The 16,537-nt window shown below is 44.0% G+C and overlaps 1 protein-coding gene across 1 annotated transcript in view; it reads right to left on the bottom strand.

Moving 5' to 3' along the window:
- Antxr1 (ANTXR cell adhesion molecule 1) overlaps nucleotides 1-16,537 on the bottom strand; it is a 185,784-nt gene that overhangs the window by 142,709 nt on the left and 26,538 nt on the right. Inside the window, exon 3 of the mRNA XM_027428734.2 lies at nucleotides 16,392-16,463. Within this exon, the coding sequence (XP_027284535.1) occupies nucleotides 16,392-16,463 (72 nt within the window). The remainder of the gene's footprint in view (nucleotides 1-16,391; nucleotides 16,464-16,537) is intronic.

Below are 16,537 nucleotides of genomic sequence, written 5' to 3'. Positions count from 1 at the left end.
TGCATTGGAGAACTAGAGAAATGGCTCACTGGTTAAGAGTTTGGAGTTTGGTTTCTTAGCACTGACATCAGACAACTCAAAATCACCTATAACTTCAGCTCACAGGAATCTAATGTCTCCCAGCCTCTGGGGACACCTGCATTCATGTGCACATACACTTCCACATATACAATTAAAAATAAAATAAATCTTAAATATGTATTGGAGACGGAAGACAGCCTCTTCACAAATGATGCTGGGAGAATGGGTTATCCACACACAGAAGGATGTCATTTGATCCCTACCTCTTTCCTGGTACATAAATCAACCCCAAATGGGTCACTGACTTAATTATAATACCCAAAACTCTGAAATTACTAGAGGAAGAGGCAAAACACTTCATCAGAAGCAAGACAAGAGACCTTCTGAAAAAGGTGTCAGCACCTCAGGAAATAATAACAAAAACTGGGATTGTATCAAACTAAAAATCTTTACAGCGAAGGAAACAACCAAACAAAGAGAAGGCCTATGAGTGGGAGAAGAGATTAATGTCTAGAATCTGTAAAGAACAGGAACAACAAAACACCCAAAGAACAAATAGTTCAATCAACAAACAGGCAAATGAACCTTACAAACAAAGAAACACAGAAGGCCAAGGCATACATGAAAAAATGTCCAATAGCCTCAACCACTGGGAAAGTACAAATGACATTACATTGATAGTCTATCTCACCACAGATAGAATGGTTACCCCAAGAAAATGACGAATGCCAGTGAGGATGTGGGGAAAGAGGAGCCTTCTCCATTGCTGCGGGAGCTTAATGGCTGAAGCCACCAAGGAAATCAGTATCAAGTTCCTCAAAAAACTGAAAAGAACTGTCAGTGGCAAAGCTATTCCACACCTGGGTAGCACCTGAAGGAATCCAGTCAGTCTGCAATAGGGATACGTGTGCAGCTGTGCGTATGGCTACACCATTCATGATATCCAGGAGAGGGAACTAGTTTAGATATGCACAAAGAGATGGATGTACATAGAAGACACAGTACATATATACAAATGCATAAACAACAGATGTTATGACCAAGAAAATGGACAGAAACAGGGATTATAACAGTAGGTGAAATAAGCTACATCCAGAAAGATCAATACTGCGTGGTTTTGCTTCTATGTTGAAGTTGGAGGAGAAAAAAAATTAAACAGTACAATGTGGGGTGTCAGGGCTGTGGAAGGGGATAACGGGGGGGGGGTGGGATGGGAAGATCAGAAAGCACAATAGAGGGAACATGTGGCTAAGCTGTGTCACATGCAAGTAAGAAAATATCCTGACAAAACTCATTACTTTAAACTTAATAAATGCAAATGGAAAAATGAATGTGATCTTGTTCTTTGGTCATGGACTAGTAAAGCCTGGAGTATTCTTGGTAGCACTAAAACTGGAATATTATGTTAACCCCGAGCTTTAAAAAGAAAACTTAAAAAATAGCATGTTGGGGGTGTGGAAAAGGTTCCTTGGCTTCACTGTGTTTTTCTCCTGCCAAATAAAGAATGGGAACCAGGGGGAACTTTTCTTCTAAGCCCATTTCTTTTCCTGAGCTAGTTAGTGTTCTAAGTACCTCCTTCCCTCCCTCCCTCCTTCCCTCCCCTCTCCCTTTGTCTCTAGAAACTTCCCTGATACACCAGCTTGTTAACTGGTCACCTGTTTTGTTGCCTGTCTCACGGCTCCCTGCCTCTTCTGCAAGTTCCCATTACATCTAGAAATCTGAGAAGAGACAGTGACCTGGGACCCGTGGGTCTGTTCTGACATTGTGACAGCTAGCACTAAGTCCCTATGTCATCTTAGAAATTTAAAGTAGTAGGGAGCCTTTATGGGCTGACAACCACTCTGGAAATTTAATTATCACTACAACATTAACTTCCTGGGAAACGAGAGGCTGGGAATCCTCCATAAGAGGCTGTTATTAAAATGTCCTGTTTTCCTTGGAGGTCTCTCTGTTCTCCAGTGTTCCTACTTAGAAGCTGGGGGTTTTCAAGCCACACATCTTATGTTCCTTTTGCAACACATAACACTTAAGGACTGGTGTAGTGCTGGCAGCTGTTAGATGAGTGAGTTCAGCTTCCGGGCATCATTCATTCATACATCGATATGCTAGTGTCCAGAGAATCTTTGCATGCAGCAGAGTGGTGACCTGTAGGGTGATGGTGAAATGACCAGTCAAAATGCCCTGTGGACACGAGGGTGACTTTCTGGGGCCATAGTCATGCTGTGGCGCTTTGATAATGTCTGCTGATAAAGTATTGAAGGAACAGCACACACAAGCACACCAGGACGCACTTCCTGTATCTCTGCTGGGAAATCCTCCTCGAGGTTCTGCTCTGTCCATCTTATTTTTTGTGCTGTAAAAGTAACCTCCACTGCCGGGCAGTGGTGCCACACGCCTTTAATCCCAGCACTTGGGAGGCAGAGGCAGGTGGATCTCTGTGAATTCGAGACCAGCCTGGTCTACAAGGGCTAGTTCCAGGACAGCTTCCAAAGCCACAGGGAAACCCTGTCTCAAAAAACAAAACAAAAAACAAAACAAACAAACAAACAAACAAACAAAAAAACCTCCACCAAGCAGGGCGTTGGTGGTGCATGCCTTTAATCCCAGCACTCGGGAGGCAGAGGCAGGCGGATCTCTGTGATTTCAAGGCCAGCCTGGTCTCCAGAGTGAGTGCCAGGATAGGCTCCAAAGCTACACAGACAAACCCTGTCTGGAAAACAAAAAAACAAAAAAATAAAAAAATAACCTCCACCACACAGAGATAACCCAGCAAATGAGGCCTGCACTGCCAATGTAGCAGCTCTCTGTGAAGGAGCATCTGTGGAGCTGGACTTTTCTCAAATGCTTCGTCTGGGGCCTCACGTATACAGTCACACGTGACTGTTCATGACCCAGCAGTTCTCTCAGCATTTCCAGGTGACCTGTGGCTGCAGTGTGACAAACAGACCCACACAGGTCAAGACATTCTGCTGTTACTCTGGCACCACAAGGTCTAAAGTAAACGGTAATAATTTGCTTATTGTGCACAAGATCATGGCATCCATCAAGGGTTGGTAGAGACAATGAATGTCGGAGCGTTTGCTTGAGAAGGCTTTCCCAGTCTATTGCTGAGTTTATTTCTGAAAAGGACAATATCCCCTTGTTTTCTCTCATCTCTCCAGCAAGATCCTCTTTTCGTTACTGATAATATCTGTAAGTTATATTGTCTCTCCTCTCTCAAAAACTTATCAAATGTTTAGCAGTTCATTCTTTTAATATTCTCAACTCAGAATTTTTACTTTTTTTTTCTATTCGAGTTTGGCAAGTGCTTCTTGCTTTTTAGCTTCATAAAACAGAAAAGCTCGTCACTGCTGTTAAACCCTTTACCTCTTCTAAGAGACACCTTTGCTATTGCCTATCACACACTGACCTGTGTCACAACTTCTGATTCCCGAGTTTTTATTGTGGTTCAGTTAGCAACACCATCTAACTTCCCCTCTGCTGTCTTCTTCATCAGTAGCTTGCCTTTGACATCATGGTCTTTGAACTTTGCCTAGTAAATAGTTTTTCTTCGGGAGTCTACTTTGTATAATATTAATATTGCTACCACAAGTTTTATGATTAATGGGTTTTTTTGTTTTGTTTGTTTTGATTTGGTTTTGGTTTTGGTTTTTCAAGACAGGGTTTCTCTGTGGCTTTGGAGGCTGTCCTGGAACTAGCTCTTGTAGACCAGGCTGGTCTCAAACTCACAGAGATCCGCCTGCCTCTGCTTCCCGAGTGCTGGGATTAAAGGCGTGTACAAACACCGCCTGGCTTGATTAATGTTTATACAATGCATATTTTCTATCTTTTCCCTTAGTGTGTTGCTGTTATCTATTTCATGCACCTCTTGTGAGTCATATGGAATTGTGTGTGGAAGGCTGCTCTCACAATGTCCTCAACTTCTGGGTTCCCCTGCTCTCATGTCCCTTTCCACACGGTTTTGTACTTGGCTCTATTGCTCTCTTTAGCCTGGAAGACACCACCAAACACAATACCCAGGGGTTTGCTCTCTGGGTTTGCCATCTTCAAATGTGCAGCCTCAGGTGACAGCATCTGATCTCCTAGCCTTCGGAGAATGTCCCAGATCCTCCTTGGTTTTTTATTTTTATATCTAGAGTTATTTGGAAAGAGTAGCCTCAATGCTTCAATTGAGAAACATGTCTCCACGCTGTAAGCAAGTCTGTAGAGCATTTTCTTGATTAATGTCAGAAGGCCCAGCACACTTGGGGCAGTGCCACTCTGGGCAGGTGGTCCTGAGTGGTATAAGAAGGCAGGCTGAGCAACAACAACAACAACAACAAAAAAAAAAGGCAGGCTGGGCAAGCCATAAGAAGCTGTCTTCTATGGACCCTGCTTCAGTTCCTGCCTCCAGCTTCCCTGCCTTAGTTCCTGAGACTTCCCACAGTGCTGCAGTATGACTTGACAGTGCTCAGAGAGAATAACCCCTTCCTCCCCATGGCATTTATGTGTCATGGTGCTTTATCACAGCAATGGAAACTAACCTAAAACAAGACATATTAATAACCCTTTGCAACTGAGGCCATTCCTCAGTTCACCCTCTAGAGAAATGCAGCTGCATGGACAGTCCAGGAAACTCGGCATTTTTAATGGTAGGTTGGCTCTCCCTTCTTTCTCTAGTGTGGCATTCTCGGTCCTGTGGTTGAAATATGTTGGTCACCTTCCATTAATTGTAAATATTGGCACAATTGGGATGAAGTCTGCCGTCTTGTTATTTATCTGCAATGGCCAGTTCTTTTGTTTCTCTTCTACATTCTTTTGTTTGATCAAGTACCTCCTGCTATTTCAGCAAACACCATTCACCTTTGAAAACATAACTAGCTGTTGTGGGTGTCTCTTTCTCCATCATCTGCCTCCCCCCCCCCGCCGCCACCGCCAGTTGGTCACTGGGTTTCAATACACACCCTTATTTTGTTAATCTTATGCCTCTTCCCATATAATGAAATGCTTTATATCAATATCATCCACTACATCTTTTGCTACTGTTGTAATATATTTCATTTATATGTTTATGAAACTCCAAAATATAGCAGATGCCTTACTTCAGTTGAGATATGTCACAACCCCTAGGAGATGGCCTGAAACCTCAGATAACTCCGAGGCCTCTGTGCACTGTCATTTCCTATGTGTGCAGGTCCAGCTCATCCAGTGACGTTTACAGTTCCAATCCAGTCTTCTTCACGGCTCTCTGACGCCATCCCTTACTAATAGTGAGGTGTGGTGATGCTGGCCCCAGGAGACCTCTTGCAGAAGTCGCCACAGAAGCTTGGCGCTTCCTGGCATAGTATATCCTTATTGCTTGGAACACCTTCTCAGGTCTAGTTGGCAACCCTCAAAAATCACTGTCCTCCCCATGTCAGTGCACTGTAAGTAGGACTATAACTTTTGAAGTCTGAGGTGTGATAAGAAAACTAGCAACATTTTTTCCCACAATTCATTGATTTGTTCTTGTCTTTGATCTTCTCTTTGGGATATACAGATAGCCGCACCATCATTCCTGTCTATTGGAGTCACAGTAAATAAAACAAGAACTATTTTAACAAAAGCAAGATAGTCCCACTCCAGCCGGCCCATGACAGAGACAGCTACTACTAGCTAGGTGGCCAGGGGATGGGTAGCATACACAGTACAGACACAAGGGGTAAACAGTGACTCATTGAGGAAAGACAGAGGCTGCTGTTAGACTTCATCACAGTACTGAGAAATGCACACAACTTAAAACCTACACATTGTTTGTATAATTTTCTACTCAACAGTGAGCGCTATAGTTCTCTACCACACAAAGTATGTTTCTGTCCACACTCTATAGCAATGCTGAGCTGGAGGGAGTGGGTAGAAGTATGCTAGATCTATGCTGGATAATCCAACCCAAGGCACATGTGGGCAGGAAGGGTTTGCAAAGACAGAATTAGAGGAAAGAACCAAGATATCGATGGGATGTGGGGCATTGAGAACTGAAATCAAAGTGGGAGTTAGACTCACACACCACACCGCCTTTGAGGAACAACTAGTAATGCAACCCACTCATCCACCCCCCATCATAGAGCATAAAAGTCCCTGCTTCTGCGCAGCCCAGCCCTCACAAGGAGAAGAGCATGCCCAGCTGATTGAGTGTTTGCTACACAAGTAAGGACCCTGAGTTTGATCCCCAGAACACAAGTCAAAAGCTAGGCATGGCAACATGTGCTTGTCATCCAAATGCTGGGGAGGTGGCAACAGATGGATCCTTGGGGCTCACTGGCTAGAGTTCCAGATCCAAGTGAAGGACCCCCAAGGGTGACCTCTGGCCTGGACCCACATACACATGTGTATCCAGCTTGCCACCCCAACAACATACAACACACACACACACACACACACACACACACACACACAAATTTATTTATTATTAAATAAGTACTTCAATATGAAAGTATATTGTTTCTAAGGATATAAAAGTACACGTGTTCATGGAGATGACAAACTCCAATTCTTTCTGTAGAAGGAGACAGTGATTGTGTCCCCAGGATGTATCCCCTGTGACATTCTATTTTACAAGCCTAGAGGTATGCCATGGGTGTTTATGATCCTTTTCTCTATACATTTTTCATGCCCCAAATGTTCAGCCATTTAAACGTTTTCTGGAATGAGCAGCAGAAGAACCTGGGGGTTGTGATTGGGGCCTGTCAGAGGCAGCCCTAAATGCAAGGTTCAGCAGGTCTCCCAACCACAGCAAGAGTGTCAGCTCAGATGACAGTGTCACCGCCGGGTGTAACCAGGATTTGGGGGGAGTGAGGTGGTGTGGGACAGAGCAACTCCTTGATTTAGCATCTGCCCTTGCATATGAGAATGCAGTCACCACTGGGGCCAGTGACACATGGATAACACGTTAGACTATGGATGATTTGGGGTGCAACATTCTCAGATTCCCCTGACCATGCTGACGTGGTTTTCCCACCTTCAGCCAGACATCAGAAATGTTCCTGTTCACTTTTAGCCTTTATGTATTTACAGCATGAGGGACAAGTAGCATTTGCCGAGTACCTGTAATGTGTTAGAATCCCCAGTGGGCATTTTTCATATATGAATTCATAGTAGCATCACAGCTGCACCCTAGAGTGGGCACAGGAGGAAGAAGATGCTGGCAGACACACACTAGAGCCTAGAGATGAGGCTCTGGATACAGTCATTCTCCTGTACTGAGATTGGGCACATCCCAGAGCACCGCAGCCAAGACATGGGAGTCACTACTTTCCCCCTGAAGTATGGTTTTCCAAGTTTTGAAAAACCATCCATCATAATTTTATATGAATGCAAGCATTGGCATATTATACTTTTAGGTGAAAAACTTGGAAGAAATGTCTTTCTTTTGGCAATGTCTTGCTATATCAATGACAACTTGGGGTTGGAGAGGGAGATTTTACTTTCTCCTATTCACAGGATTCCAGAGGGAGAGCCGGGAAACACTGGGCCACAGCACTCCCAAAGGCACGTCTGAGGGTCTGTCTCATGGCGGACTGTCCAAGGTGGACTCTGTCCCCTCAGCATTCCTGTGACTTAGGCTGGGGGATTGCAGACAAACGTGCTGTGAAGACAAGGCCTGTGCATTCTTTTACGGAAGAATTCCCACTAAAGCTGTTAGGCAAGGAAACAATGGTGTTTATCTTGCTTTATGCTGAAGAATTGATTTCCACCTGTATCTCTGTACACAGGGATAGACCAATGTTCAATGCTTCAGAAAAGGATGAGCCAGAGAGATGCAGGACTCACTGTGATTTTGCTGTTGGACATGCTGTGATGATGTGAGGTGGGGAGGAATTTAGATGACCCTTAGCTGTTGATCAAACTCCTAGCAACAACCACAGTAGTAACCACTGTCCACCGAGCACTCTCGGTAATAACCACTGTCCACCGAGCACTCTCCATAGTAACCACTGTCCACCGAGCACTGTCCATAGTAACTACTGTCCACTGAGCACTGTCAATAGTAACCACTGTCCACCAAGCACTCTCGATAGCAACCACTGTCCACTGAGCACTGTCAATAGTAACCACTGTCCACCGAGCACTCTCCATAGTAACCACTGTCCACCGAGCACTGTCCATAGTAACCACTGTCCACCAAGCACTCTCGATAGCAACCACTGTCCACTGAGCACTGTCAATAGTAACCACTGTCCACTGAGCACTCTCCATAGTAACCACTGTCCACTGAGCACTGTCCATAGTAACCACTGTCCACTGAGCACTGTCAATAGTAACCACTGTCCACCGAGAACTCTCCATAGTAACCACTGTCCACCGAGCATTCTCCATAGTAACCACTGTCCACCGAGCACTGTCCATAGTAACCACTGTCCACCGAGCACTGTCCATAGTAACCACTGTCCACTGAGCACTGTCAATAGTAACCACTGTCCACTGAGCACTCACCGTAGTAACCACTGTCCACCAAGCACTCACCGTAGTAACCACTGTCCACCGAGCACTCTCCATAGTAACCACTGTCCACCGAGCACTCTCGATAATAACCACTGTCCACCGAGCACTCTCCATAGTAACCACTGTCTACCGAGCACTGTCCATAGTAACCACTGTCCACCGAGCACTGTCCATAGTAACCACTGTCCACTGAGCACTGTCCATAGTAACCACTCTCCACTGAGCACTCACCGTAGTAACCACTGTCCACCGAGCACTCACCATAGTAACCACTGTCCACCGAGCACTGTCCATAGTAACCACTGTCCACCGAGCACTGTCCATAGTAACCACTGTCCACCGAGCACTTACGGCACATCTGCATCGTGAATCCTCCCAGCATTTACAGAGAGAGAAAAGGAGGCATATTCAAGTTCTTCCAAACACTAAATATTGGAAACTCCTCTCCCCTCTTACTTTAAAAATTAAGATTAGAAACCTGTCTCTCAGGAATAGCAAAGTGGAATCACTTTCCTCCAGACGAAGATGTGTCTCCAGAGCATGGCACATTTAGGTGCCACAGCAAGCTGAGGTAACTGAGGGGGGCACAGGAGGCGTCTAGATTTCCACTCATTGCATGCTGGTGTTCTAGGCATCTCTCCTGCTTGCGGAAGCAGAGCAAGACCTTCAGCCTACCCTCCTCACACCTCCACTGACTCAGTGATGCAGCTCTTTCCTCTGAGAAGCACTGAGCTCTCAGGGCCATGAGGAAATGTGTGCATAGGCTTCAGGGAATTGTTTTCCCCGAAGCAGTCAGGGGTGTGGGGTGGTGAACTGTGTAACCCTCTTTTCTCAAATTTAAAACTGTACGTAATAGTAAAATTGTGGGAAATTCTCAAGTACAGTCAACAAATACAAGGACACAAGGGCCATGCTTCCTGGGCTCCAATCCAGGTTCCCACAGTTACACAGCAGAGTGGCCTTGAGTCTTCCCTGCCTGAATATCCCCACCTACAATATGATATAATAAAGAATGCAGTTCTAAACAGAGCCTCACAGGTAGTCATTATTTTTCCCTTATCATAGCTGAAGAAAGTCTACTTACTAGCACACGGTAAGCCCTTACTACAGAATATATGTAGGCCCTCCCCACATATTTGCGTGTATACACATATGTGGTTCCATGTGAGTGTCTCACAGACAGCAGACCAGAAGGCAGTATACAGTAGATGCAGGTAGACTGAGAAGTCTATATGCAGCAGTGAAGTAGAAAAAATATCTGAGTTAAAAATCTTAAATTTGTGCATAAAATCTTGTACTGAGCACATAGATGGATCAGCACCAACAACCCTGACCTTCTGGGAATCTGCTCCTTGCTAGGGAAATGAGGCCAGTGGGTTGAATAAGATATGATAATCCTTTGACCCACAGCTGTTTTGTTGGCTCCGTGTTTGGATCTTGGAAAGTTTGGAAGAAAGGTGAAATTTCCAGTCCAAACCAGTCCTTTGGGAGTACACATCTAACTCACTGCCCTTTCCAAACCATCACAATGCAGCTAAACTACCAGGACGGAGCAATGGTTTTCACTGCCTGAAGGTAAGTAAGTAGGGGTGTCAAGCCCAGATCTTAGCATCCCTGCAGGAAACAGGGATGAGGACAGAGGAAGACACATCCTCTCATTCCAGGTCACAAGGAGAATGGCCTGAGCTTCAACAGGAGAGGGATCCTAAACCTGTCACCCAGTGAGGGGCCAGGAGAGGGGTCCTAACCCAACTACCCAGTGGTGGGCCATGGGAGAGATTCAATTCAATCACCCAGTGGTGAGTCAGGGGTCTGGAGAGGGTTCCTAACTCAATCACCCTGTGGTGGGTGGGGAAACCCTAAGCCAGCCACCCTGTAGCGTGTGGAAGAGAAACCTAACTCAGTGACTTGCCACTTGCAGCAGACCCTCTGCTTCTGGTGCCTGCTTTTCTTTCTTCAGAATGACTACAAGGTCTCTAGTCAAGGGGGAGGGTGTGTAGATTTAAAAACAGTCCTTCAATATTCACAATTTTCTTTGTCTTGTGGATCTGAACATTTTCAGTGATGAAAACCCACTTGATTCCAGTCCCTTCTCTCCCTCTCTAGGCTCAGAGGAAATCTCAGGAAGACAAGCGTTAATTTTAGGGATGGTGAAATAACTCACAGGAGAAACGGTGGTACCCCTGTGAAATATCCCAGTTCCTACTGATGCCCCCCAAAATTGTGAATAGAAAAGCATTCACAGAGATGAAAATATTTGCTAGTCGAAAATGCAAAGGAGAAAGCGCAAACAAAGCTGAGTGCTGTAAACAGCCAATATAATAATAATAATAATAATAATAATAATAATAATAACAACAACAACAACAACAACAACAACTCGATGATGACAGGACCAGTCTGAAATGTGCTCAGAGAACTTCAATAAAAGTGATAGACTGAGACTGGAGTTATACAGGCGGTAAAGTGATTGTCATGTAAGCATCAGGGCCCAAGTTCAAACCCCAGCAAGCACTTTAGTTAAAAAAAAAAAAGCCAGGCATATTGACATGCAGCTGTAATCCCAGCGCCATGAAGGTGGGGTGGGAGAATGGGGTGTTGCCTGGGACTCTTTGGCTAGTCAGACTAGCTGAATCAACCAGCTCCAGGTTCAGTGAAAGGGCCTGTCTCAAATCCATACACATTAGATAAAAAGAATCTCAACAAGTTAAATAAAAAGTGCTGGAGCAAAACGGAGAAGGACACCCAACATCCCTTCCTGACCTTTACATTCATGTGCACACATGTACACATAAAACAAGCAGATTAAACATCTACTGAGACCATATAAGAGACTTGAGTAGGTCAGAATGCTAATAAGCAAACCAAAGGGATGCGATGATAAAGAAAAAGCTGTTAAGTTGGAGAAGTTTAAGTATCAGATAGAACGACTTAGATACTATACACAGACACTTACAGCATCAATGACATGACTCACACCCAAGTATATCACATTAGTAATTTTTAAGATATTTGAGATAAAGAAAAAGTCTCAAAACTTCTGAGAAAGAAGATCATGGGGGCCTGGGGATGAGGGGTGCAGCTCATGGATCACATGGCAGTCCGTCAGCAAAACCAACAAAGTCAGAAACTAACACCCCAAATTAAATTATCCTAATGGTTTTCTTTGAACCAAAAAGTTGATTCTGAAAACTGAGTGAAGGTTAAATAAAAACCATGTGGGAAGCACCTTCCTGAATCATTCTACAGCAAGAGTAAAGTTATAACTAACTGCTACTGAGTCAGAAGTTAGCACTGAAAACAAGACACATCAGTGAGAATGAGTATTAACTTCAACAGATCTGAAGTTCAATTTACATCAACAGCAGGTATTATTATTATTATTATTATTATTATCATCCTCTTGGTTTTTCGCGACAGTGTTTCTCTGTAGCTTTGGAGCCTATCCTGGCACTCGCTCTGGAGACAAGGCTGGCCTCGAACTCATAGAGATCCACCTGCCTCTGCCTCCTGAGTGCTGGGATCAAAGGTGAGCGCCACCAACACCCAGCTTTTTTTTTTCAGTTTTTATTATTAAGAAAAGATAAGATACCAAAAAAATAAAATCCCCTTCATCTCAATGTGACAGAAATGGGTGAAACAGAAGGAATGCGAATCCATAATGGTAATATAAAATAATAAATCATAAAATTTAAAAACATACAACCAGAAGTGTTGATAAATTTAAGAAATAAACCATTTAGTCACTGAGAAAGTTAGAACTAATAAAATATTTTATTAAAAATGGTGTGTTTGTGTGTGTGTGTGTGTGTGTGTGTGTGTGTGTGTGTTTGTGTGTGTGTGTGTATGTGTGTGTGTGTTTGTGTACACTACTGTACAGGTTTGTGGATGAGGCTCAGTGATGGAGCATTTGGGTAACATGACCAAGCCCTGAGTTCCAGCCACAATACCCAAGAAAAGCAGAGAAGAAGAGTGAGGGACAGGCATGGGAGAGCAGAGAGAGACAGAGACAAAGAGACAGAGAGGAATATATAGAAGAAAAAATTCTGTAATTTCCTCCCAAAACATTGTTTCTTGGGTTACTTCTGGAGTCTCGGGCTGAACTGATTGTCCATGTTGAAGTCCCACGGATGCTCTACAAGCATTTTACGCTGCTTAATAGAAGCTCATGGGCTCCAGACACTAACGCCTGTGAACACTAACAACCTCGGCGATGTAACGGAGATGTTCCATTCACAGAGGGAACAGAGTTAACCAACACTAAATGCAACTAAGGAAAAGAATAAAACCTTCCTGGAGTACCCAGCAAGAAGTGATAAGCACCTTAAGAACAGTGAGTACTGAGCAGTAAGGATGCCTTGCCGTCGGTGCCAGGACCAAGCCTTTCAGAGGACTCAGATGAAAACCCCAAGAATATTTGGAACACTAAAGAAAAAAATCTAAAAGCACATGGTTGGAAAAATACACTGAAGACCAAGGAGATTTTTGCTCAATATTAGAAATGAGGAAAGACTGGTCCTCCAGATGTTGAAACTAATTAAAACAATGTGGTTTCAGTGTAGAGCTGTAGAAAAACAAAATGGAACCATAACAGCAGAAAGCAGTGCCCAAATCCACCCAGGCCAATTTTACGTGGCTGGCTAAAAGGTTGTTCCACAGCAGCGCTGGAAAAACCAGTTCCCTGCACAGGGGAAATGTCAAATGTTGGCCCTATATCTTGCATGGTAATAACTTGTGGCAATACTTAAAAATTAAAAAATACAAATTGCCATAAGCAAAAGTAATAATAACAGAACAATTATGAATAAGAATGCTAACTTTCTGAATAATATACAGAAGACAGAATTCCCTTTCACATGAAAAGAATACACCATAACCAAACACAACCAGAAACATGAAAATCAGCCAGCATTTTAAAATCTTTTTGATGGCTTCTACTCCCATGGTGTATGTAAAACAAAGAAGAAATATATGACCACGTTAACAGATGACACATGGACACTCGGTTAAATCATCAACTCTCTGGATTTCTGTAAAGTGCTAGTTAGACTCTTTGGACATATCCAGACAATAAAACATTTGAAGTGTTTCAAGTAACGTCACATCACGATTAAGACTTGGAGTTTTCAGGGACTCATCTGTATTAGTTTTGAACTGCTGTATTATAATGATGTTTCAGCCAGCATTATACATTCTCCTATGCTAAAAAGTGGCCCACAGACCTTGGCTTACTTAAACTGAGGAAGCTGAGAAACCGTGGAAGGGGACATGATCTCACAAAGACTCCAACTCAACCAAGTTCAGAATCCAGAGATCAGAAACAAGTCTTGCCATTGGTCTGTTACTGGACCTCAGGGGACTTCTGGTATCTCGGTGTCCTCACTTGTGTAAGGGAAGGAAAGCCCAACCTGCCACAGCCAGCCATGGCCTGCCACAAAGCTGTAAGGAGTCAAAACCCTGAAGGTGGCCCACACAAGTGAGTTCCAGATTTTCACCTCCTCTTTTCCCTTGTGCTCTTAATCTGAGAACAAGTTTCATGGTGTGGTGGTGGCTGAAGTGTCTTGTAAAAGGCTGAGAAAATCAACATTTCTGGCAATCCTGGGGAGATGGGCCCCTCCTACTCTGGCTTTGCCTCAAATGGGGGCTGCCTCTTGGCAGCTTATCTGACCAAAATGCCAAGAGACACCCCCCTCTGGCTAGATTCTTGGGGTGATTCTGGAGAGGCTGCAGAAGGAGGTTCCCAATTCTGTGCCCAAAGCTGAAGGTCTCAGGTCACTCCTGTGCTGCACAGGGGTGGATCCAAAACAGCCTGAGTAAGAGTTCAATAACCGAGAGGACACTGAAACCTGTCTATACTAGAGATAGAAGAGTGGCCTCCCGGGGTTACAGTGAACTGAAGCAAAGGAAGGAAGGAAAAACCCCAAGAAACCCCAAGGTTTAAGCAACAAAAATAAAGCCACACCCTAAAAACTTATTCAACAAATAAATGCACCTAAAAATGTATGATCGGTTCTCATAGGGATTGTGACACCAGTCCCGAGACCTGAACGCAGTTACAGTGACCATCCTGTGAGGCACAGGCACAATTGGGACGAAGATAAAGATGAAACAGTGTTTGACAGAGGCATGAAAGTTTCAAGAGGAATCAAATGGAAATTTTAGAACTGAAAATGTAAATATCTGTAATTAAGTAAAGGAGCTCAATGGCTGATGGAAGATGACAGAGGGCGGGACCACTGACCCAAGAGACGGCAGCAGAAACCATCCACTAAGAACAGACAGAAAGACTGGGAAAGAGCTCAACCCACTTCAAGGCCATGTGGGGTGCACCTTGGGACTCCCAGAAAGCAGAGAGTAAATGCCACAGAACAGCAAACAAACAAACAAAAACCTTGCACAGCGGTGGTTGTGAACTTGCCAAATCTTGGACTTCAGGGTTCTCTCTTTAGCGAGAACGTGCAAGGAGAAGAGGAAACAATGGAGCCATGGCCTAGTCTGGGTTCTGTTTGGTGTCCATGGGAAGGAGGAGTGGTCTTACTCCCTTCTTCTGTGAAGAGGAATGGCATCTACTTTTGAAATGGGCTTCCTGGGCATCTCAGCAGCATGCATGCTGAGGGAGGAAGATTTGAAAGTGGAGTTGTAGATGGAAACAAAGGCATAGAGAGCCATGGGCAGTGGCTTGGACTTGCTGGTCTGAGCCAGAAAGCTTGTTAATTCTATTCTCATCTCTATAAAAGGGTGTTATCAGCTGAAGTCTTCCAGCCCTTCTTACACTTGCTAAGGTTTGGCTTGAGGACTGTAAATTGGACACTCAGTCCCCAGTATGGTGCCACTGAGAGGCAGCCACTAGGTGGTAGGGCCTAGGGGAAGTAACTGTGTCACTGGAAGATGGCCCTTGAGGAGATTAAAGTGGCTCTTGTAGGACCCAGAGTCTTTCCCAACTTAACTGTATGAAGAATGGTCCTAGTCATTGATACTCTGGCTTCCATCACACCATGTGGTCTCTGCTGCTGTGAAGTCATGTGTCACATCTGATGTCTATATAGATGCTGGCATATACTCCTGACTGTCCAGAAATGTGAACTAAATAAACCTCTTCATAAAGTACCAAGTCTGTGGTATTTTGTTAGAGCAACAAAAAGATGGACTAACCCTTCTCCTTCCTCTATTTCTTTTTCCAATATACCTATATTTAAGTATAGGTATCCCTACAGCCAGGAATCCCACGTCCCTACAGTGCTTCTCTTGTATGAACCATGGCTCATTTTTCAGAAAAAGTATGCAGTCACACAAATGCAAGAAGATTATCTTTTGTCCTTCCCATGCATCATGATAACTATGAATAAATGGCACGTGTCTGTCACCAATGGTCTTCATGTGTGCAGTGGGATGTGGTTAAATTTCAGAGGATGCTTGTAAAAGCTGACATTTTCCCATGCTCCATTGAAATTTCCTCCTAATGACTTGGTGCCACAACTTTCCTTTACTGTTCCCATCCTTGATAATGACACAGGGACACATTTCAGGCTCTTACCTTCCTAGTGGAATGTTCACTACATTTCTGAAACTCTAGTTTACAAAATAAATCCAATTCAAATAGGCGAAAACAAAATCCCCGAAGAACCTAATTTGCCAACATTTTGCTTCAACTCAGCAGATGGAGTTAACATTCAAATGCAAGGTTCATCTCAACATGGTCTAGTCATTTAAAACATTTCACCAGTGTCAGGAAATGTAATCAGAAGTCACTGCAGAGTGAGCCAGCAGAAGGGCCTACATGCAAAGGTAAAGACTCAAATTAAGAGAAAGCTCTTAGATAGAGCAATGGACCGCTGAGACACCATGTGGCACAAGTCTCAGGGCTCCTCAAGAAAACAGACTTTGAAATGGCATTTGTGGAGTCTCTTTACCTGTCCTCAGTTAGTTTCATTAAGGTTGTCCCTCGAGTAGAGAAGACGATGAAGGACATCCTCAGCTGTGGGCTGGAAAAGAAAAGAAACTTTGTTAAGTCAGACAGAACATCTGGAGCATGTCAGTCTCTTCCCAGCTTCCTTCC

The sequence above is a fragment of the Cricetulus griseus genome, chromosome 8, assembly GCF_003668045.3.
Source record: "Cricetulus griseus strain 17A/GY chromosome 8, alternate assembly CriGri-PICRH-1.0, whole genome shotgun sequence".
NCBI classification, from domain to species: domain Eukaryota; kingdom Metazoa; phylum Chordata; class Mammalia; order Rodentia; family Cricetidae; genus Cricetulus; species Cricetulus griseus.
Note: the sequence above shows the minus strand (reverse complement) of the source record. Positions and strands in the feature narration are given on the sequence as shown.